General features: G+C 39.2%; 1 protein-coding gene across 7 annotated transcripts in view; it reads left to right on the plus strand.

The window, feature by feature from the left end:
• tenm3 (teneurin transmembrane protein 3) overlaps window positions 1-25,913 on the plus strand; it is a 223,563-nt gene that overhangs the window by 112,076 nt on the left and 85,574 nt on the right. For all 7 annotated transcript variants that reach the window (XM_076091074.1, XM_076091076.1, XM_076091077.1 and 4 more), the window contains 3 exons: window positions 14,724-14,897; window positions 15,673-15,737; window positions 22,950-23,069. In XM_076091074.1, the coding sequence (XP_075947189.1) occupies window positions 14,724-14,897; window positions 15,673-15,737; window positions 22,950-23,069 (359 nt within the window). The remainder of the gene's footprint in view (window positions 1-14,723; window positions 14,898-15,672; window positions 15,738-22,949; window positions 23,070-25,913) is intronic.

Here is a 25,913-nt window from a genome sequence, read left to right on the forward strand (position 1 = left end):
ATGCCCATTGCTGTGCTGTTTATTTATTAATTTTAATTTTTTTACAAAACATATGCTGGTTTGTATTTGAAAGCTGAATCTCATGTCATGTGAAAAAAGGGAGACTGAAAAAGTTGCATTTTACTACTTTAAAGGTCTGGAAAGTGAACTCGCAAAGAGCTTTTACAAGAGATGTCATAAGCCTCTAAAAGATGTCTGGCATAAAGCGGTCAGAGCAGAACAAGATGGAGGGGAGTGATTGTTAGTGGACATCATGTGACAAGGAGACAAAGGAACTCCAACCAACCTCTAAGACATCTATCAATAAACTGCTTGTTTTCCGATCTCTTTAGACAGACTGTCAATCCAAGTGTACAGTAAACTAGCTTTGTTGAAGCCTATTCCCAGACCTGTATGTTCATACTACGAGAAACAAAAGCAACAAAACGGTCAAGCGTAGCCAGCTCCTTTGTTGCTGAGTAACTGTCAAAATGTTGCTCAAGCGCTCGTTGATGTAGTAATATCATTAAATAGCACTGGCATTAGGCTAAAGGCATTTTCGACGGAATAGAACAGGGAGAGAGAAAAAAAAGATTGGTTGACGCTTAACCACATCATTGGAGCGCTAACAAATGTCACGCCTGTCACATAGCAACAAGTGTCGGGCCTCAGTTTGTCGCTTCATGTCACTGGCTTCCATTGAAAAGGACTTGTAGTGTGTTGCTGTGTCGCTCCTAGTGTGAACACTAGGAGTTCTAATCGCAGTTGTCCTTTCAAAGCACAAGTGAGCACCCCGAGGTCGGCGTGTCTCTTTTCAGCGGTGACACAGGTTTTATTGGATAATTTGAACCTTGAATCCCTGTTCACTGAACAATTTGTAGCTCTCTCTTTCTGTCTTTGTTGAACACAAAGCCCCCTCGCCGGTCTCTGATATTTAAAAAATCTCAGTTTTCTCCAGCAGAGTGAAACATCACGCAGGTGAGTGTAATGGCCTATTGCATCCAATCTGGCCATACATACACACACACACACACACACACACACACACACACACACACACACACACACACACACAATTTATGGGGGCAACATTGACCCTGTGTTAACCCGACAATTTCTTGCCCACTCCCTCTTTCACTCCGTCTTCCTTTTTCTGTCCCACTCTCGTTAATGTCTTTCACCCACAGAGAAAAGGAGGGTGACAGATTGATAGATGGAGAAATGTCTGCCATTGTATTTGAGCTGTGTGTGTCTGTGTGTGTGTGTTTGAGAGAATGTGTGGACTTTTGGGAGAGCCAAACCATGAACCCTGGTGTGGTTTTATATCCTTATGGTCTAGTACACACACACGCAATTTATGAGGGTAACTTTAACCTTCACCTTTATTTCACCAGACAATTTGTAGCCAACTCCGTCTTTCCTTCTTTCTTCTCTATCCGTCTCGCTCTCTTTTGTCTCATTCCCTGAGAGAAAAAAGGGGATGCTGATAGATTGATAGAGGGGGGAAATGTCTGTCTCTAAGATCTTAACAACCCCCAGCACTTTGGCTGCATGTGTGTGCTGGAGAATGTTTGGAGCTTTGGGACAGCCAAACCATGTCCCTGGCTCAGCTTTATAGCATAAAGGCTAACACACACACACACACACACACACACACACACACACACACACACACACACACACACACACACACAAACACACGCACGCAGAGTTCAGAGAATCATCTTTCAAATCTGAGCCCACCCCCCCCCATTGAAAAAACAGTCCCTGTGAGTGTGGTATGTATGAGGGTGTGTGTAAGAAATAGTACTTCTCTCTCTCTTTCTCACAGACAGACACACACACACACACACATACACACTCACACAGACTTGGAGATGAGACAACTTGCGGGTTGGAGCTGAAAAAGAAATGCCGTGTGACCTGGAGGCTCTGCCTGAATGGCAAATCACACACATTCAGCAGTCAGCGCTCCAGTCCAACATCTTCAAAGCTGAATGTACTGACACCTACTGGTTGCTTGGTCCGTCCTTCCTACTGTCAGTTTCTTGCCCAAAAGGCGTGGAAACTGACACACCATCCATGACACATCTAAAACTGACGCCAGAGGGTAGAGCGTCAATGTGAAACTGAGGGCCAATTTGACCAGTTGGGAATGAGAAGGTGTTCATAGTTCTACGTTCTTCCAGGCCACAACCATCACTTTAATAAAGTATTATGTTTGAGGGTAGCATTTTACATAGAATAGTGTTACATTCCAAAAACAGTTCAGCATTCATCCTTATTATCCCACTTTGCAAGATAGTTGATGTATGCTGACTAATATGAGTCTTGTATCCACAGTGACAAGTATCCGAACATAGGGTGTCTAATGACCATCCATGTTCATAAAGAGTACAAAATGTAATGAATCCCTTTGGTAAAACATTTTCATCAGCATTCATGTCTGTGTTGACTTGTTTTTTTCACAGTGACAGCCCTGCAGTTATGTGGCAGTTACACGTAACTGCTGGTCTATTGCTGCCCTTCTATGTTCTACTATGTTCTCAAGATCCTCCACTTTTAATTCCCATATTATGTCTCTTCTCAGTCAAATGTCATCAGCAATTTGGCCTAAAACACAAGTTCAAACCTGTGTCAATCTTTTAAGTATAAACCGCCAGATCACTTTGAAAGACCAATATTTCATCAGCCACTCAAGTTTCACACTCAACTCTTCAGTCAGTGTCGCTCTGTCTTTTGTTTGAATATTTTCCCTTTTAAAGAAGAAAAAGATGAGACAATTTCAAAGCTTTCCCTGTCACCTTCTTAATATGGCGAAGTACACAACTAAGTCAAAGTATATAAATCAGTGGTGATGCAAAGAGTTTTTGGAAGCTGTAACACTAAGGTTGTCCCATACACAACAAACTGATTAAATCTACAGTTAATATGTAATCAATGAAACTCCATCATGATCGTCTTTTTAGAGTTTGACATGCTGACCATACCAGACCTGATGTAAAGATCAATATCACTCTCACACACCCGTCTGGTCCAGGTTTATGTCCTGTTCAAACACTGGCTGTTTCTCTCCTCAACATTCCTGTCAGCTGACATGGTATCAGATAGACCTGTGTGTGTGCGTGTGTGTGTGTGCGTGTGTGTGTGTGTGTGTGCGTGCGTGTGAGTGTGTGGGTCAAACAGACATGGTATCATATAGACTATAGTTAATCTTCACAGACAAAACACTCACCAACTGCCACATACCTTTACCCTATATACTGTTCTCTCTGACCCTCTTTTACACACACACACACACACACAAAACATGATACCTTGACTGTGTCTTTCCTGTCCCCCTGCTTTTTCTTTGCACGCGAATATTTCGCATCAAAACTAGTCATACCGCCAGCAAGGCAAATTTGCAGCAGTTGCAACATTTGTTCAATAAAAGGTTTGAATAGATCTGTGCAGGAAGTGGACCAACTACCAGGATCCCATTGACCCAGAGTGTGAGGGAAATTGTTGTAAAGCCTAAGCGTCTGTAAGATATTTCATAGTTTCCTTTTAGCAAAATGTTTAAGTGAATTTGTGTTCCCTGTGGTTAACAATTATGAAAGAGTATTAAAGGTTGCCCTCTAGCTTGACCCTTTGGGACTACGAAGCCTCCGTGTTGTCCTACTCATAACCCTTGTCCACACTTTTTAAATATGTCCAATGCACACAACTTGATTGGTTGAAGCCTTTTCTCTCAATGCGAGTGCTCAGAATAATCAACCTCTCTGCGGAAAGAATTACTTTGCTGAGTAATATTTGTCTTCTGTGTGAAAGTACACATGACAAGTACACCATTTCAAAAGAAAAAATAGTTTGACGTGCAAATGAATCTGTAAAATGTCATGTTTTATACCAAAAAGTACATCTTCTGCATACACAGTACTAGTTCTAGAGATATTATTTCATGGAAGGACATATATTTATTCCAGTATATTGCCATCACATAGATACAGCGTCCCCCACTATTTGCTCCATATCCCACAAAACCATTTACATGTATTCAAAGAAACTGGGGTTATGCTTTCCAATGAGAATAGAGAAAATACAGATACTTTGAAAATAGAATGTATTGGAAATGATTTGCTGACAAAACAGGACATGTGTGTTTACATCTTTCCAGGGAGAGGATTGAGCCTGCAGCCTAGATTTTATTTAAATACAAATGATATACTTTCAAAGTCGATAGAAGACAGTACTTCAGAGGAAAGTATCAAATAAATGTGAAACTCTGACACAGATTCAGTTTCAGCTTCACTTTTTGTATTTCTAGCTCAGAATTGGTAACATTTTATATTAAATTGATAGCTGATTAAAATTAATAGTTATTTTACTATTAACAAACAATGATAAATAACAATGTTTACTAATTATCGATGATGCTATAATTTATGTTATATTAAGAGTTTATTGTTGCACACATTATTATATAACGGAATATATACTATAATAAGTAATTATTTTTATAATAATGTACCTTGGTAAATGGTTAATACTTTGTAACATATATTTAAACATTATTTAAATAGATAGGTTTAAGTTCATCAATGGTTAATAATTGTTTATTGATCTATTTATAATGTGTATAGATGTTTTTCAAACTAATTAATGTCATTAAAAAATACTTAGTTAGATTGTATGAACAGTTTATAAAATGTTCTAATGTGTGCAACAATAAACTATTAATAAATAGTTCACAACAATTTAAATTATTCCAAAAAGACAAACTATGATAGAATCACATACATTAGCATTACTGATAATTAGTAAACAATATTAATAATAATGTCATTGTCAACAGCAAAATAACTATGAACTAAAGTTTCATCAACAATTACAATGATAATCAATGTAGTATTTTTGATGTTTTTTCTAAAGTGTTATCTCAGAATCACCTTTATTGGCCAACTGTGAAGGACTTGGTTCTTTCATTGCTGTCAGTGTACTTATAAAGAGACATAACCGATAGGAACAGGGACAACTAATGTGGACAGGACAATGACTGCATATGGATGGGATGAGTATTATGTTATGTGCGTACCTGTGGAGATGTCTATGTACTGTATATACAATGTGTAGGATTTATGTTCACAGTGTTGTATTGTCTATTAGCTCCAGCTGATTTTGTGAGTGACAGCACATAAACATGTCGATATAGACACAGAGACGGTAAAGAGGTGCGTTGTGTCCATTTATTAGGAGATGGAACCAGGAGAGAATGGGGTGACATATGACAGGAGGGTGTGAATGTCCTCATTTAGAGGTGGTAATCCCTCCATTGATACACACACACACACACTCATTCACACACACACACACACACACACTCTTTCAAAGACATATCCTCTGACAATCACAGTCTCTCACACACACATTAATGTGCACTTGTTGTTTCAGGGGACACTCGACCCAACTGGTCACTGGATTGAGCAGGTGTTGATCGTCAATCTCTCCCCAGACACACACACACACACACACACACACACACACACAGCTGCAGTATTGGGTCCCGAAATGAATATATACTGTGAAGATAGTATATGGGAGTAGTGACACATGCTCTGATGTCTTAATATAAAACTATGAGTGCTGCTAATTATTTATATTATTGTTTTAATTAACATGTATATATGTATTTCCGTAGCAGTTATCCTAAAAGTGTATGCCATATTTAACTTAACTCATGCCCTAAAGGTTTATTCTTATGTTTGTACTGCACAAATGTCCTTGGCAAACAAAACTAACCTTAAAGTACTTTCAATAGCAACTTGTCACCATTAAATTATTATTTTTTTTAATGAATTTATTGGCCTATTATTTCTTGCCACTGCATTGCTAGCTTCAGTCAGGGTTGTACTTCTGGATCTTGTTTATTTTAGATGTGTTTTCTTTTGGAATATTCATCTAAAAGCACACTTCTTTCCTTCTCAGCTTAGTTTGGCTTCTTAGTCTCTGCCAGGCATTTTAATAGCCGCTCGATATCGCCAGCAATTTTACAACAACATTACCATGGCTACACTCATTTACCTTCTAGGATTCTATTGTAGATGCTTCTGCCAAAACCCTTTACCATCAACAAATATAAATTGAATAGAGATACAGTGCCCTCCAGAATTATTGCCACCCTTAGTGAATTTGAGCAAAATAGGCTGTGAAAAAAATTCTTTGCTGTTTATCCTCTTGGTCTTTCCCTCAAAATATTCACAAAAATCTTACCTTTTCATTGAAGTAAAATTATTCAAAAAAAAAATATGTTGACTTAAATAAATATATTTCTCCAAAACATGTGTGCCACAATTATTGGCACCCCTAGAAAATCTCATGATTAAAATCTAACTGAAGTATAATTCCAGTCATATTTTACATTTTTAAGTTCACCTGTTTGATGAGGAACTCTTAAGTGGTCAACCATGACTTCCTGTTTCACTGGGGTATAAATATGAGGTGACACAGGCCAAATTCATCACTATGGGAAAGACCGGAGAACACAGTGACGATGTGCGACGAAAAGTTGTTTCAGCTGTACAAATCAGGAAAAGGATATAAGAAAATCTCTAAACAGTTGAAAATACCCATTTCCACTCTCAGGGCAATAATTAAGAAGTTTAAAGCGACGGGAGATGTTAAGAATCAGCCTGGAAGAGGACGTGTGTGTACATTGACCCCAAGCACCGTGAGGAGGATGGTTCGACTGGCAAAAGAATCTCCAAGGATCACAGCTGGAGAACTGCAGAGGTTAGTTGAGTCTTGGGGTCAGAAAGTCTCCAAAACTACCATCAGACGCCACCTACTTCACCACAAGTTGTTTGGGAGGGTTGCCAGAAAAAAAGCCTCTGCTGTCAATCAACAACAAACTAAAGCGCCTACAGTTTGCCAAACGTCACTGGGACTTTCAATGGGACCGGGTTATATGGTCAGATGAGACCAAAATAGAGCTTTTTGGCAACAAACATCAAAGGTGGGTTTGGCGTAGACAGAAAGATAGCCATACAGAGAAACACCTCATACACACTGTGAAGTATGGTGTATGAGGCCCCACAACATCTTTGATGTTGTGGGGCTGTTTTTCTTCCAAAGGCCCTGGACATCTTGTTAGGATACATGGTATCATGGACTCCATCAAATACCAGCAGATATTAAATGAAAACCTAACAGCCTCTGCCAGGAAGCTTAAAATGGGCCGTGGTTGGACCTTCCAGCAGGACAATGATCCGAAGCACACCTCAAAATCGACACAAAAATGGTTCACCGACCACAGAATAAAGGTTTTGCCATGGCCATCACAGTCCCCCGACCTACACCCCATAGAAAATCTGTGGGATGAGCTGAAGAGGAGAGTCCACAAGCGTCAACCTCGGAATCTGAAGGAGCTGGAGAGATTCTGTATGGAGGAATGGTCTCAGATCCAGTGCCATGTGTTCACCAACCTCATCACGCATTATAGGAGAAGACTCAGAGCTGTTATCTTGGCAAAGGGAGGCTGCACAAAATATTAAATGAAGGGGTGCCAATAATTGTGACACATATATTTTTGAGAAAACTATTTGTTTCAGGATAAGAATTTAATGCTTCTTTCAATTATGTTACTTCAGTTAAAAGTTAGATTTTTGTGAATATTTTGAATGAAAGATCATGAGGATAAACAATAAAGACATTTTTTCACAGCCTGTTTTGCTCATTTTTACTAAAGGGTGCCAATAATTCTGGAGGGCACTGTATAAAAGGAGAAAACAGAAGATTGATTGATTCAAGTCTCTATGAAATTTGGTGGAGTAGCTGCAGTTGCTAGCTGCATATCGTATGCTTTTTACATTAAATAAATGAAATAAAAATATCTCAGAATGTGTTTTACTACTTTTCACACATTCATTACTCCACTGTGGTGGAATGTGAATAAACAAATGGGTATTGTAATCAATATTTGTCAATAAGCCAGTTAAATGTTATAGTATACTGCTGGGTTGGCAAACTATGATGAATATTTAGAAATAAACTTGAATATTGCTCAAATACATTTCTAATGAATTACACCTTGTACATTACACATCCTGTTTTAAACACTCGATATTGATTTCATTTAGATGAATCATCTCTGTCCTAACCTCTTAGCAAATAAACTAATATGTATGCCTGTTATGTTTGTTACATCTTGATATTAGACAGAGCTACATCTTACATTACATTTGCATCATAATATTTTAAGGCACTTAGGCCATGAACAGAAACCAATATTTGTTTTCTGCCTGTTTTAACTTTACTTATTTACATAATTACACACTTCATCCAGATATTTTAAGTGGGGACTTAGGTCATGCACTGTATTAGAGTTTAAAAGTATTGAATTCATTTAAATGAAATGTAAGTGCAGCAGATACAGAAAGACTTTTTGTAGTATGTGGGTACACCAGTTTACGACTGTAATGTCCAATGTTAAAGTGTTTAGTGGTGTTGTGTAGTTATTTTGATAGAAAAAGAATTGGCACATGGGGTTTTCTGGTCTAGAACACTGGTTTTCTTGCGTTTTAACTGGTTGAAAACAATGCATTTACTATTGTTTGGCCCTTTAAGTTTTTCTGTACATGGCCCAAGATCAAAAAGTGTGGCCACCTCTGGTATACTGTAAACTCCCTGTTCTCTGGACAGGACATTATGTACGACAGCCAAACTAGACACAAATCAGAGGCACTCATTTCCACAGGTCTGTGTGGGTGGTTGCAGGGTTTTCAGCATGAAGAGAAAGAGCAATTAAATGGTGACATGTAAATGACATTCTTCTTTTATCCCACATACTGTAGGCAGTGGCTGTGTGTGTGAATGTATGGAGAAAGCTGTTGTTCATTGGCTATTGTCACAGTGTTAGACATGCCTGCTAGGCTACTGTATATACAACATCTGCTATCCACACATTAGTTACAGTCATTTTCTTCCCGAGGATCCGTAACCTGTCTGCGTTTTCTCTTTTGTTACTTTATGTCACACTTAAACACACACAAGCTCAGCCTCCTTGTGTTGCTCCTATTGTTAGAGACACTTAAAAGGCCCGGTGTAAATAGTGTTAATGTAATGTAAATGCAGGTTGTAGAATAGGGCATTTCAAGGGCTGCTATTATGAGCGGACTAGTAGATTAGTTATGGTTGACAACATGCTACTCTCAGCTAAGCTCACTGTGGTAACAGTCATTTTACACTTGATTATCCTCGCTCTGTCTGCTGTAATTGACTTGCACTTACACACAAAGACATATAGACCAGTTGGTCTGCTATCTGCAGCTCTACTGCATGTTTGTCCCAGTCCTGGTTTATGTCCCAGTGCAGCAGCATCATGAAAAACATCATGTCACTAATCTCACAAGAAGCACTGTCTACAGTCCACATTCAACTGCCAACTATGGCTGGATTTATATAACAATAACTTGCAGTGGAGATGATGCAAATACCAGGACTAATGATCAATGCTGCTGATTTACTTTAAAGGTTTCTAGTTTCATGCTAAATCATTTAAAAAATGCAAGGTTAAATGTATCTTATCTGAGTGGAATTTAAACCATAGTGGGAAAACTAAGGCTTTACTCCTATATTTATTTGTGAATGAAATATTTATAAAGTAGAATAACATTTTACAATACAAATATTGATAAACGAATGATCAAATATAATACATTTTTACTTACATACAACTAAACTTAAACACAATTAAATAAGTGATTAAAAAAATGTAATTAATGTCTATGACTTCCATCTTTACAGGAAGTTTAGGTTTAGGCAACAAAAGCACTTAGTTAGGTTTATAAAAGATCACGCTTGAATTTTGTGTCCACGCCTGGCCTCTGTGTCTCGTCCTCTCTCACTTTGAATGAAAGCACAATGAAATGTGGCTATATATCATTTACACTCCACAGTTTAATATGGTGATAAATAATGAAGTGGCAGGCATAAAAATGTACCCGTGCGCACACACACACACACACACACACACACACACACACACACACACACACACACACACACACACACACACACACACACACACACACACAAAGAGCTCTGTGATACCATGTCAGATAGAGATCACACTTGCAAGAACTATTTGTCATTTTCCATTTCAACAAACACAAAGTTTGTTCTTACAAACTTAAAATGAAAGCACAAAATCATGAAGTTTATGTTAAAAGCCACTGGGAGGGAAAGACATAATGTGATGCACATTGCAAGAGATTTGCTATCCCAATATAAGACCTTATAAAGTAACATTAAAGTGTATGGAAGTGAAAGTGTTTTTGCTCTTCTTCCGAATGGATTTGGCAAGAGTATGATTGACAGATGGGTCATCTGATCACCTGCCAAGTATTCATTTTTTTAAAGTACCCTCCCTTTTCCATGCAGTTTCCAATTACTTGCTTCTCAGATGGTTCTGTGTAACAAACCATCTGTCGGGTCACATTACTACTTTTCACCTGTTGATAAAAATACAGCAACATAAGGAATTATTAAAAACCTGGAATGGCCCATCCCTACCATCCATCCATCCCTCCTGATTTACACCAGGGACATCAGGGAGATGACATGAACTAGCAGATAAGAAGCAGCAGTGCTGTGAGTCCACTCAGGTATTTTACTCATTCACAGCGCTCCACTTAAAGTAAAAAACTAATACTAATGGGTTTTCTCTGACCTTTAACTGCTGATGATCACATCAAGTAGATACTTGTTAACCTCCCAAAGCTTCATGTCAGATTGATAAATTGATAGAATAAAAAATGTGTTTTTAAGTAGCTAGCAAAGGCAAAACAGAATAGTATAGTAGTATATGTAAGAAGAGCAGTCAGAGATATTGCACTTATTCTTTTTTTTTCATTCCTGTGGATGTTGAACATGTCCGTAAACTAATGATTTAATGTTGCCTGATTTGACATGATGAACATCGATATAAAGAACATATCTGATGACATTGCCTCATCATGTCATCCCTGATCCTGTGAAATACAGCATCTCCTCTTGTTGTTTGCCTGTGTGACTGAATACATCTCATGCTTTTCATTAAATGCTTAACAATATGTTTGTGCTTTAACTGCTGCTGTAGAACTCACACACACGAAACACAGTAATGCTCAGTCTTTGTCTATTTATTCAGTCTCCTAAACTCCTGTCTTTTTCTTCTATCTCTCTCCTCCCCTCTTGCCTGGAGGCAGGTATTAATTGAAGGACCCTTGTTATAATAGGTTATAATTGTTAATCACACAGCCTATTTAGAGAGCAGTCTGATTGTAATTACAGATGCTCGTTAGCCGGGGTTCTGTTATTAATTAGACATTTTGACCTTGGTAATTACTGCAGCCATACATGCACAGTGTGCCAGCAATTTTCTTTGTGGAAATTTTTCCGTGGGAACAACAGCCTTTTCGCAAATGAAAAGGAACAGTTTGGCTATCATGTGAGCAGCAGTGTAAATGTCAGCTTTATATAGACAATTGTCACCTGGTTGGCTTGTTTGGGTGATATCACATAAGTGTTTTGAGAGTTTCTTGTTTTGGTAAAACCAGAAAGCATCTTCTCGTTGAGAATTAAGGCCTCCAACTCTTACAAACTTCCCTGTTAAAGCAATCAAAACGAATCTCAACCATTTCAGAGTTCCCTAATAAATACTGGCAACATTGTTGTTGTATTTCACTGTTCAGGAGAATTAATAGTGGATGAATTATAGTTTATAAATTAGTTCTGGACCGGTTGCAGAAGGTGGTTGTGCTTGAGTTAAGAGATGAGACAAAAAGATGCATGTCACAGGCTTCATTAATCAAGTTAATGAGCATAATAAAGCTTTCTCACCTCACTGCAAACAATATGAGAACGCATTGTGACTGACTTATGAGAGTCACAGCCATTGTGGTCTACACAAAGACAAAACATTGGTTTAAATGGAGTGTCATGGTGTGTCATAGTGGCTTATACCATGTCACTGCAGTGGCCTGCGATATGTCTGCCTCACTTTACCCTGTTTTCCATCTGTGTCACCTGCTTAAAGTGTTATTAGCCCTCTAAGTGGCTGTTATCAGTTGTCATCGGGAGCATAGATTTGAGGTGGTATGGCCCCACTCTATCTCCTAATTTGCTCAGTAGGCCATTATCATCTATTTGTATGTTGGATCACCACAGGAAGGTCCAAAATTGTTAGGCTGCAACCTCTAGTGGCCATATTTATGATTGAAGTAAAGGGGGAAGCCAGGTGACGTAGCATAAAAAGTGACAAAGTCAGCGTATGAAGGAGGTCAGGGGAGTGGTTGGGTGAAACAAACTCATGACTGTCACTCAGGAGACCGCTCTTCGTGTCCTGTGTGATATGTTGACTTATTTCAACTTTTTTAATTTAAGAGACACAAGAACAAAAAATCCAGACATCCAACCCGATGTCACTTGACACTTGACAAATACCAACGCTTGGTCAGTGCCCTTTTGGCATCTAATACTGATGCACCACACTTTCAACTAGCACCAATGTAACCACACTTGCTTCAATATTAGTCTGTTCGAGCAACTGACGTAATCACATGATTCACTAGTCATGTGACGCGTTTGTCACTTGCTAATCACGTGAGTCGTTAGTCAAGTTAAAGTCAAACTTGCTCTTTTCCTAAATCAAACTAAGTGGTTTTATTGCCTTAACCAAACTTCGTGTGAAGATGGAAGTTTATTTCTAAAAGACACTATGCATGTAACAAGAGGAAATTTACCCTTCGCCCCTGACATGTCCAAAACTGATGCAAGAGGGGGACCTAGAGCAACACAGTTTGAAGCTTAAGGCCCCTGACCAAGGGTCGGTATCTGAAGAGTTAGGAGTGAGAATTTGTTGGTAAGTAAACCTAAACAGCTGATCTGCTGACAAAATAGCGCAAAATGTGTGTTGATTAGACCTTTTTTTATTGAAGAATAGCAACACTAATGAAGCCCCGCGAACACACAGCATTTCCTATAAATTCTTCACAATAAAAGTCATCCTGTTGGTTCCCTGGTGAAAAGCTCTTAATGTGAAGCAGCAGCAACGATAAATGTTTGGTTTGCATTAACGCTAGAATTACTCAACTCAACAGTGAAATACGGCTGATGTATGAAAGTACAAACAGGAACATTGACAGGATTGAAATTAAACTCCAAACCACAGGGATTCAGGTCGAAGCAACAGAAGTCCTGAGAGCTGAACACAGAGACTTTAAAGAACAGAGCTTTCTCTCTTGTCTCCAGAAAACCCACATAAGCCAAACTAACAGCCTCAAACTCAGAACAGATCTGAGAACAGATTATACGAATGAAAAGCAAGGATAGTCTGGTCATCAGTTAGATTGGCTATGAAAAGTCTGTGCTCACCAACATGGCTTAGAGACACTTACATAAGTTAATTTAAAATGCCATTATCCTTCAAGACACTTAATAACCATCCATGTGTGCTTGAAAGAAGTGCAGTTTTTGGAAATGTATGCTCCTGGAAATGCTCCCAAAAGTATATCAATGTGGTAAACATGGTATGGAGTGTAGTCAGTGCCAGCCTGCCCTATACCCTGAATACGCAACTACGTAGGGCCCCACACATCTTTTTTTTTAATAAAGAAGGAGACATAAAACCAATCAATGGCAGTGGTAGTTCTTATTGTTTATATAGTTGATGAGCAGCACAATGTGTGAGAGAGGTGATATAAAAATAAAACATGAAGGAAAGCAGCGAAGATGATATATCAATAACGCTTGCCTGAGCTGGTGACAGCTGCAGGTGGATTCAGGATCGATATTCCATTGGGAGTAGCTGCGCCGCGTTCTGGCAGCCGGAGCTAATCTAGACAGCGTGTGATTCCACCAGACGAGCCGCGGCGCGTTTCCGAAGTGGCTCTCAGCTCTGCTCCGCTAAAAATACCCGCCTAGGCTATTTTTTAAGGAGCCGCAGTGTGTTGGGGCAATGTAATTGACAGGCACTGTGTATGAAATACAGACATGAAATAATAATGCGGAGGAATGTATTTTTAAAAACTTAAACGCAGCCACAAGTGTTTGATCCACGTTGTTCATAACTGGGATTTTAATGGTGTTAACTTTGTCTGTACAACACAGTAACAACAATAAAAACATGCTGTCCATAGTGAAGTTTGATGTAGCGTTTCAGTGTACATAGTAGGCTGCTTTGCATGAAACATGAAATCCATCTCCAGTTATTGATTGTAATTAAATATAGTTGGCAAAAGAAAAACTTAAGTTTCTATTAGGTTTTACAGCAATCTATTCAAAACGCTGTTCATACATTCAATAATTAATGACAATCTTTTTTATTTCAGCAAGAAAATTGAATGAATGTTTTTTTCTGCTTTATTTTTTATTTGATCGCAATAATCTTGAAAGACATGATAATGGAATCACACCCCATCATTTGCAATAAAATAGTTCAGTACTTTTAATCTTTGCTTGTTTGTGTGTGTCTCCAAGGGCTCCCTGTTTGTCTAGAGCCGGGCCTGAGTGCAGTTTAGAAGGGATAACCTTATAGAACTGGTGGATAGAGTAGTAATCATACTTCACACAGTTACCTGACGCTGTTCCCGGGAGCAACAATGTATGTAAACTGTGTGATAACTGTGTGCTGCAGATCATCGTCAGTGCATATAAACAAAGCCAATGTTCCCTGCTAATGTACCAAAACTAATCTCTCTCCCTCTCTTTCTTCTTCCGCTCTCCAGGCACTTCCTCTTTAAGACAGGTACAGGCACCACCCCCCTCTTCTCCACGGCAACTCCTGGCTACACCATGGCAACCGGTTCAGTGTACTCCCCGCCCACCAGGCCGCTGCCGAGGAACACCCTGTCCCGCTCTGCGTTCAAGTTCAAAAAATCCTCCAAATACTGCTCATGGAGGTAAGATGGAAGAAAATATCAGAATGTCTTGGAGAGGAGTTGTCAGTGGAAGTGGTGCTGGCCTTTTCTTCTGTGCAACTCATTTGGGTATACATTAGAATTCCCTTCAAATAACATTGGCTGGGACAGAAAACTACATTCCAGTCACAAAAGAAGTTGAAGACAAAATGAATTGCTACAAGATTTAACAAAGTTTTCAAGTTGACTAATTGCCGGCCAGCTGGCATCTAATTGGGTTCGAGACTTTGCAAACAAGAGCATCCATGGTGTTTTTGTTGTAATTGTTTGTATAACTGTTAAATCAATATAAAATATAAAATTGCACATGGTTTTCTGGCTAATAATAACAGTTTGCAGAATATTGGCTGTTTTTCTGTGTCCAACTGCACCTTTGTACAATATTACATGTAATATTATATTTGCAAATTTCCCCAATACTAAAATGTCTTTCTGCTAACCACAACATTAGCTAAGACCAGTTATCGTGTAGTTCTGGCGTGTTGCTGAACAGCATCATAGGATGAGGGCCTGGGTTGTCAGAGTGTAGCACTTCACTGAGCACTGGCTATTCCAGGAACAGATGAGAAAAAATAAAGTCGTTTACAGATAGAGTGTGTTGTGGAAGTTGATCATACATCCAAAATTAAGCAATTGCGAAGCTGCAGCAGTGAATCTAGAAAATGTGTCTTATATTGTGGAGGTTATTTCAGACAAAACCGATACTGATGAAGGTGACAGCAACACAACAACCATCTTTTTGTTTTGTTTCCCTCAGGTGTACAGCCCTCAGTGCAGTAGGACTATCTGTACTGCTCTCTGTCCTGCTCTGTTATTGCATAGGTAAAACCACACACACACACACATTTTTTCTGTTTGTCTCCCTCTTTCACACACAGACACACGCTAATCAGTGCTGTGGATACATGCATACCCATCAGTCTGAAAGGTTTAGTTTGGCCCAGGTGCAGGATGACCGATGGGACTTTTAGTTCTGCTTTGTCCAAAGTTAATCCCACTTCTTCTCTCCTCCAATCTTGTCCAGCTGCCTTGCCTCTCTAGCTCTCTCTGTATCAGCCGTTCTTGTAGTCTTGTTGCTGCATGTGTTGGTTTTCACTCTGTGGTATGAGCCCATCAGATAAGCAGACTGCCAGGGTTTTCCTTTCTCCAGGCCTTCTTCCTCCCCCTCCCTCTCCGCCATGTTCCAGGATGTGCTATAGGTGATGTGTAGGCTAATATGTCGGGCAGATTTCATGGTAAATTGTAGCTGGAATACTCCTTGGAAACATGGTTTTGATAATACAGTGAGCCGTGATGAATTGTTGGCAAGCTGGACCGTCAGATTTTCAACATCACTACATCAAAGTCAATGAATGGTTCACATGATCATTTCTCCTTTATATTTCTATTTAAATGTAGCCACAATAAAATATTGATTTAAAGACCTCAATTCTTCTCTTCATCAGATAAACTCTGCAGAACAGTGATGGCAGACAAATATGTAGTTTGTCAAATTGTAGGAATGCTTTGTTCACTTTCCCTCAGGGTGCTGATGAAAGGCAGGAATCTTCTCAGAGTAATAACTCAAAGAGTTTATTGTCAGGTTTATTTACGTTTAGATAGATCTGACAAAGCCAGAGCTGAAATGTGTTATTCTTACATATTTCATATTTGTCACAATTATTATTTTTTCTTTTTGTGCAAAACATCCCCTTAAACAGAACATTTTGTGATATCCACCGTCAATTTAAGAGTGTGCCACTGAAGTCATTAAACTCTTCAACCTTGCCAGACTCACTGGAAGCGTCTGGCTAACAGCTTACACCAACAGGCGTTTGCATTTGCATAGTGACCCATGGGGAGGGTACCGTAGGTCGAGCACTCTTTCAGAGGCTGAAACGAACATTGTTTCTGCATGCTCAGATTTGACTGCTTCCACTTTTCCTTCTCCCTTACAATGCTTTTGAACTGTCAGGGCAGTTTGGCCCTTGTTAGAGTGTATGCGAGTGATATTGTTTTTAAAAAGCCTTGAGAAAAAGAGAGGGGAAGGAGTGAGAGAACAAAAAAGGGTCAGAGGGGTGGAAGAGTGGTATTTTTTCTAAAGGACATTGATTCCCACAAAATGATTTGAGCTCAGATGGTCCTTGGACTTGGAGATCTCTTTGTGTGTGTGTGTGTGTGTGTGTGTGTGTGTGTGTGTGTGTGTGTGTGTGTGTGTGTGTGTGTGTATCATGAGCTCCACATGCAGCATTGTTAGATTTTTTTTTTCATTCAAAGCATCTGTTAAGAGTTTCCTGGGATTGTATGATTCACAAACACATGAACTCTCAACACACACACACATACATATATATAAGTATAAATATATATATATATATATATAGAGAGAGAGAGAGAGAGAGAGAGAGAGAGAGTGAGAGATTTTATTTCATTAACAATGAAAAGTGTCTTACAGTGGTGTAGGAAGGAGGCAGACCAAGACATACAATTACTAATATTGTCAAAATGACTATTTAAAAGAAAAATCCTCTTCCAGGATTGTGCATGCATTCTATTTAGATTGAAGGTGTATCATGTCAGTGTGGTGGAAATGTGGTGGAGAAAGTCTTCTCTAGTCTGTAGTCATGAGAAAATGACTGTAGGTTAGAAGCACATTTACACAGTGAAGTAAACGTCCAAAAGGGACAATACAATATGTATATTTGCATTGTTGTAAGCATTCTTTGGCCCTACTGCTCAGACCTTCCCTCCTGGCACCCACCACTGCTCCTCTTCAAAAGTCTGTTAGAATAAACAGTTCACATGCAAAGCGTGCATGGAAATAGACCAGCTGCTGCATGCATGCACCTGTAGCAACACATATGCAAATATAAAAGGATGATCCAGAATTGCTGTTTTTTTTCTAGTCATTGAGTTCATGTGCTAACAGGCAGAAGAACCGTGTTAACAAACAAACCTACAGACACACATAAAGCTTCCCCTGTTACGAACTGAGCCAAGGTGTGCCCCATAAAACAAGGTCCGGCATCGAACCAATCCTCAGCGGCTATGAGACCTGTTACACTCCCACTCAGAAAACCATTACCATGAATGTCTCTCTGTGACTCCCACTGGGGTGTGCTGACTTTTGATGATTCTGTAAAATCCATTCATTCAAATCTTTTCTGGTCCCGTACGTCTCACACAAAGATGAGTTTTCTTCAACCACACTGGTCTAAAACCAGTTCATCTGATTATTCCCATCAGCGTGAGTCCAAATAAGTTTAAGAGTGAGGACACACTGCTTCATCTCAATCATTCCATGAACCAGCTTGTACTCTTGCATTTGCAACATTTGCATGCAGGCCAAAGCTTTATTGCCATGGGTCTAGTATCCTTTGGTAGCTAAAGCCTAATGCTTTGTAATAATTAGCAGAGACTGATTTTAATCTCTTGTGATTCTGCCAGGACAGTAGTTTGCAAAACAACAAGGACACAATGTCACATGTTGCTCGGCATTTATGTCCAAAACATAGCTCAAAGACATGTTTATAAATCAGTTCATTTAAATTATGGAAGTGGTTCTTGGTTTAGCCTATTATCTCTTTAATTCTTCTGTGTGCTAGATGCCAGCTATAATTTACTTGTAATTTCTTATTTAAATAGAAAATGCACTGTTTTTTGCTGCCTTCCATATCATATAATTTCACCTGTACACACAAAGAGCTGCAGGGAAATACCTGGACATTTAGTTAGCGATACCACTTGTTTCAGAGTCAGCTGATATGCCTGAAGAATTCCCCTTACTGCGGATTATTAAATTCAGCAGCCTAATGTCTGTTGTCTAATACATACTTGATCCTCAAAAGTAAAGGCTGTCTAATGAAGCAAGGGGTTAAATAGTATCAATTATTTACAATATGATGAGAAAATATTAGAAATGTAAAATAAAACGTTTGAAAGGATGTGCACACCTACATGCAGTAGCTGTTTCCACTCATTGAGATGCATTAGACCTCTGCTCAGGTTGAAGTTGGTTCCATTCAGCATTTGATTTTTTGAAGTTCCTTATCTTCTGTATTTTTCATTATACACAAGCAATACATCCTTCTATAGTATAATCAACACAACATATAAACTGCTCTTTCATTTAGGCCAGGCCAAAGTGTTCTGATGAAAAGAGATGAACTGATGCATGAATGGATATGAATAACGTATCTTTATTTAGCTATTGAATGGTAAAAACCTTCAGTATCTATTATAACATGAAACTTCAAGCATGTAATATAATCATCATGACATGACATCAACAGGCCTGGTGTGAACATTCACAAAACTCAAAACCTGGTTGTTAACATGTTAACTGTTCCTGCTTCCAGGCCGTGATTGGGCAGCACAGGGGAGATGTTGTCTGTTGTTTGCTCATGTCAGGTGGAGCATAGCGCAGCGTGTGTGTAGGTGAAGCCCACGTTGCCAGGTGTTTCCCACCCTCTGGCTGGTTAGATTGTGTAGCATTAACAATACAAACTTTCTTTCTTTTAATCGCAGCTTTTGCTATTTGAAAATTGCATTCTGTCACATCACAATGTCGATTTGAATTAGATTAATCGTTCAGCTCTAGTTAAGATATGGGTTGGGTTAAGCGACATGACACTGCGGGTATATTTAAGGTTACTCAAATCACTTGGTTAAGTTTAAGGAAGACATCGATGTCACAGTACAAGGCAAACACTAATTACAGGTCTGTGTCTTGCATGGAAGTCAGACAAGCTATATAGCCATCCAGCTCCCCGCCTTAGTTTCCGTCTCACCACCTAAAGTCATAATACTTCCTGCACTGGCATTCAGCGTGGCAGTGGACATAAATCGTGTGGTGCACAATCATCCAATATGGATGCACTTCCTCGGGTACTGGACTGGAATAACTTTTCACTTTCCATGTAACAAATCAGAATGATAAAGGTGCAACAAAATACAGAGGGGACTTATCACGGCAAGAAATGGACTGTTGTAACTAATGGCTGCAATCCATTTCCGTGTTCTCTACTATCAGGCATACTTACTCAATGGACTTAAAGGGGACATATATTGAAAAACTCCTGTTAATTGTGCACATACATTTGGGTATCTGGAGTGCCTACCAACCCACAAACTGTGAAATAAGACAATCCAGTCAGTTTTTTGTGGGTTGCCTGGATTTGAAATAAAAGCCATGTGATTCAAAAAGCCATTCAGATTTGACACCCCTTCCTCTGTCACATGCAGGCTCATTAGAATATGCCGCCCAGACTTTAGAACTATCTTTGCAGGGGTGCACCATATTTTTCTTGCAAGCCAATCAGAGCTGATTGGGCTTGATTTGGATAGTGCCTTAAAGAGACAGGCGCTAAAACGGAGAGTTCCAGACAGACGGTTAATACAGGTATATACAGAAAGACGGTCTGAGGAAAATGATGTGTTCTTTGAACATTAAAGCACATAAACATGTTCTGGTAGAAACCCACAATACAAGTATGAACCTGAAAATGAGCATGATATGTCCCCTTTAAATGGGATGGAGCCGATATTAATGCTCATAGTTACACCTGTGATTTTTCTCCTAAGTCAAGTCAAAATGCCTTCTGTGATAAAGGTCTACTAAGGACAGTCTGAATACTCAGACACAGTCCTGAGATGAAGTCTAATCAGAGAACATAAGTGGAAACAGTGGGTGGACTACGGCTGTGATTGGAGCATTTCTTCTTCTGTCAGCATTTCTATAGTTGCTTCACATTCTTCAGGGATGAGTCATTTTCAACAGCTACACCTGTGATTACAGCACTATTACTAAAACATAAGAACAAGCCAAACTGTTTCCTCTGGTATGTCCTTACACTTCTTTTCATTAAAAGGGGTGAATCAGGCCGCTGCAGTCCCTCTCAGTGTGTGTCAGATCATCAGGGCTGAACTGGGATCAGTTTGCAAAGACTGACCGTGTGCACTAGGTTGTTGATTCCAGTCCTTCTTTGAACACAGTGGGATAGTTTGTCTTCCATCGATCCAAGTACTTCTGCTGCTGCAGGGATTTTTAGGATGGAATCCAGCACTGACTTCTCCTCACAGCTTCAAATCACAAAGCAGTTCATATTTATAAAGAATAGGAAATTGAGTAGTTCATAGCAACCTAACAACAGGTTTTTTTAATCACCTTAGTTCTAGCATTGTTGGATGTATAGTACATGCCAAATTACCATGACCGTCATGTACCCTAACTTCCTTAAATCCACCACTAAATTTCTCTGAAATGTTCTGTTAATTCCTAAAATTTCCTAAAAAGGTTCCTTGAGAGGGAGCCAGTCTTGTATGTAACGATAACCATTAATCCTCACACACACACATACACACACACACAGGCTCCTGTCGATTAGCCAGCACTCTCCCATGACCCTTTGCTCCTGTCCTCACCAGGAGGGGTTGTGGATAACGTGCTGGCACAGCACGGCTCTAATTTAATGAGGCATCGAGGTGTAGTTGTGTGTGCGGAATTAGTGTGTGTGTGTGAGTGTGCGAGTCGGTCTTCTCTCTCTAAATGTTCCCAAGTTGAATCAGTAATTGGTCCTTGACACGGCTCTCTCTAATATCTGCTGTGTGAGGAATCCAGTCCAGGCTCCTCATGTGTTCCTCCATGTTTAACCAGCACAAACAGGTTAGATACTTCTCATCATGTCATACGCTGTCATGGGACATTTTGCCGTACACATACTCAACATGATATGAGGTTTGTTTTCAATCATTTCTCTCTTAAAATTGATCAAATATTAACATTCTGCACACCTTGCAGGTTACATGGATTCTTTTAAAGCAGTTTTTGCTAATCACTTTCCCGTTTCTGGGAATTTTGTTAAAATTATACAAACTGAATTTGAGGCGTAATTTCTAAATGATGTATAGAGCATGAGCAGACATGAGCACATTTATGCCCCCCCATCAATGTTTAATTCCTCAGTCGTCTTTCCTGTAGCGCCACCCTCAGGACAAGCTTTCCACAGGTCCACTTATAATCTTCTGTCTTATATATATTAGTAGAATTCAGGTTCACAGACAGTTTTGGTGAATAAAAAGTACTTTTCTTTATATTGAACATTATTTTTATATTTTTGCCTGACTCCAGCAAAATGAGACTGGAAACAATGAATGTGCTGTGTAATATAGATACGTCAGTGTAAACTCATCCAACAACATCCTACATTATTACATTGTGGTGTCTAATTTAGTTGGATATTCCCCCTCTGCTGCTTCAGTTTCAACACAACTGAGCAGACAGCATGCAGAATATAGGAGTGAAGTTTAGGAGGGAGGTGTGATGGTGAATAGAAATGGACTCACCGGTGTGGCTGCTTCTCTTCTGTTAGGTTTGCACCAATTTGACTGTTTTTTGGCCTCCGAAAAATCTGGTTATATCTCAATTGAGATGCAGGGAGGAGGAGGGAGATAGCTAGTGAGCAGATGATTTACGAGCCAAGGGCGGGCGTGCACACACACACACACACAGATAGAGCAAGAGAGGAAACATGTAGGTGGTAGAGGTTAGCTGCTGGAGGCGTCCTTTGATGCTAACACACTCCATTGTATCTTTCCCTGGGTACTGGTGTATGTGGAGAGAATAAGGGAAATTGGTTGGAGTGGTTGTGTGTGGCACTATTTTTGTTTTTACTGTATGTGTTTCCATATGGGCTTCAGTGTGTGTGTGTGTGTGTGTGTGTGTGTGTAGTGCCCATCTCATTTTTGCATCTAGTCTGAGAGCATTTTAGTTATTATTCATGTTTCCAAAAACATACTGCTAGTGCTCAGTACGCTTAAACAGCCAGAACCACACATATTGGTATATATATATACTATATGTTCACTCTTCTTTTGTCTGTTAGTGACTCAGACAGACATTTTTTTATCGTTTTTTGTTTTCCTCTTTTATCTTCCCTTTACCTGTCCTCTCTTTCCCTCTCCTCTCCTCTTCTTTTCTATCTTCTTTTTAATTTTCCACCCTGTATTGACCTACCTGTTTTCCTCTTGTGTCCTCTTCTGCCTCCTCATCTCTAGCGATGCACCTGTTTGGTCTAAACTGGCAGCTTCAGGAGAGTGAGGGATATGGAGCGTTTGAAAACGGAGGAGGGGGACGAGATACAACTCCCAACACCTTTATGGTGTCTACAGACAATGGTGAGTTAAACACTTTTTAAAATCCTTTCTTCTGACAAGAAAAGCAACAAAAAATGTGAGAAAAGTTGGCGAAGATGATGTTTGCTCCAGTGACAGTTTGTGACGCAGCAAGGAGAAGGCCACTTAGCCTCAAACAGAAATGGTTGTACCCGAGGGAAAGCTCTGCCTGCTGCAGTATTTAAATGTTACATATCCTCATATTGCAGCACTGCAGACAACCCCTTGTCTTTTGATAATTAAATCCATATGCAACTAATATGCAATTGTGGTTTATGTTCAGTGCCAATGCAGGAAGTAGTGTGGTGCAGATTTAAGAGTGCAGAGGTCATGGAGATGGATAGTGTTTGACTGTGATAGTGGAGGCTGCGTTCACATACGTATATAGTAGAAGGTCCATTCAGTATGAACATATCTGCAAAATGCATTGGCACAGAACATCTTGCAGTTAATGTATGTTGTCTGATATGTGGATTTAAAAAAACATGGTGTAAGTGGCATTATGTTTCCTCCAGAAGGGTTTTTACATAATCTGTGTATTTGAATGTAATTCTTAGTCAAAATGGTTGCCAGTAAACAGTCCCTCCCTCTATCCTGTCAGGTAATTTGAACATAATGAACACATCCTTTCACAGTATAGCCTGCAGTGTTTACCTGGTGTTACCATCTGCCGGTCTCCGCACACTACTCTGACTTTCTTTGAGACGTGAGCTTCTGTTAGTCGTTCTCAGATCAAATGGAATAGTGAAAAGTAGCATGTAAGTGACATACCCAGCCATTTCCAGTCAAGATGTCTTTCTAGCATCAAGTTGAAGTTTTAGTTCATCGTCACTTTAACCAACGTATCCTCATACAACGGTTCATATGGTATCTTTAAAAAAGTTATTTTATGCCCAGCAACACAAGCGATCAGTGCTCCTAACCACTAGTTGGTTAGGTTTAGGAAAATATTGTAGTTTTGGGTAAAAATAAGTATGGAAGTGGCTCTAATTACATATAGAAGTTACGTGACAAATAAATCAACATTTTAATATCAATTACTACTGCGTACAGCAGTCTCCTGGGTCACTCCTGGGTTATTGAACAGTACATGAAAACAGCTTGCTTTAAAAATGATTGGATGTGTCCAACTAGGTTATGGACATCTTGTAGCAACAGCAAAATGTTTTAATGAGCCCAGACCCTTCTAAAATGTAATATAGAACTCCTGTTCATAATATATTTGTAAAAAAAAATGTTTTGCCAATAGTATATAACTTGACCACGACACAATGGACAAACAGTAATAATAAAATAAGTAATTGATGTAGAAAAGAAAAATGTTTAAATGGCTTTTCTCTTCAATTTTCAATTCAATTCAAAAGAGCTTTAGCAAGCGTGAAATACAAACGCACATACAATAAGTGAATATCTACTAAACACTGCAACATTCAAGACATGTATTTAAAATGTTATCTCTCTCTCTCTCACACACATACTTTACAATTATTTTCATTATTGTATATGTAAGCTAATGTAGTTTTTCATCTATTTAAACAGGTGCCATTTGGAATGGGTTTTATTTATATACTATTACATGACAAAGAAATGTCTTTCAGTACCAGTTACATATTAGACTTGCAAATATCCTAAGTCACCAGGATGTACCATGGGGATGTTCTGGGGAACATCCAGTTTTTTAATGGGGGAACAACAGACTTCGACATAATGAAGTCCCCTTATTAACATATGGATCCACCCCTACTAATCCTGCTCTACTTATGCATCATACATCAATCAAAGTATCAACTGAACCTCATGCTAATTTTTATTTCAAGTATCATTCATTCAAAGATGCAAATCAATTATTGTATATAGAGTGGTATGCAGCCAATTCTGTTTTGTAGTGTTTTTAGCTCATTATTATGTTTGTCTCTGCTGTAGTCTGCTTCCCCTACTACAGTTTCTCCTAGGCTTAAACTAATTTCACATTAGCAGTCTAATTGAACTTGAGTGTGTCTAATGACTATATCAAATGATACTCATAAATACAGGCATGGCATAGTATATTTAGCTGAGGTTTAATCCAAGGGCCAGAAACTACCAAATAAGCAAAGCACCAAAACATTCTGTACACGCATAATGTGTGTGACGACTAGAACCCCCAGCGTACATCTTTGTCAGCTGTGTTTTCTCTTATAGACAGTTACACAGAGTTACAAGCCAACACACACACACACACACACACACACACACACACACACACACTCAGACTGTGCCAGCTTCATGGACATCCCTCAGGACCAACTGTCAATAGTGATGTACAGGACACAACAGTGTATTCTGTTGTTTTTTTAAGTTACTCTGAGGGACTTGAAACATTTAAACTGTCTCAATTTAATAATGATGCCTCTATATGACCTACATAAGTAAATGAAACCATCAGCGAGAGGATTGGCTATTTCTATACAGAAATTCTTAATGCTTGTCATTGTGGCCACCGGATCCGATTTTGCCATAAATCAGACAAAATCATGCAGGTTCAGCTGGTCATATTTGAGTGAAGGGGGGCACTGGACCTGGACTGCACAGAGCAGACTGTCAGACCCTGCTGCAGGGACTCTGGTGTGGAAAACACTACTGCTTTTGTCACAGGGACCGCAAATATCAACACAAAATAAAAGTTCCTCAATGTAGCTTTAAATATGTAGGATATAGTTTTTTCCCATCATAATACACCAGCCAAATAGACGGTCTGTCAACTTTTGTTTTTATTAAAAACCTCCAATGTGCCATATGAAATAGAAGCAGCTCAACTTTCTCAAGAGAGGAATGACGCTAAAAGAAAGGAACTCTGATGGAAGCTTT

Source organism: Anarhichas minor, unplaced genomic scaffold (assembly GCF_050575085.1).
Source record: "Anarhichas minor isolate MPS153535 unplaced genomic scaffold, ASM5057508v1 ptg000014l, whole genome shotgun sequence".
NCBI lineage: Eukaryota > Metazoa > Chordata > Actinopteri > Perciformes > Anarhichadidae > Anarhichas > Anarhichas minor.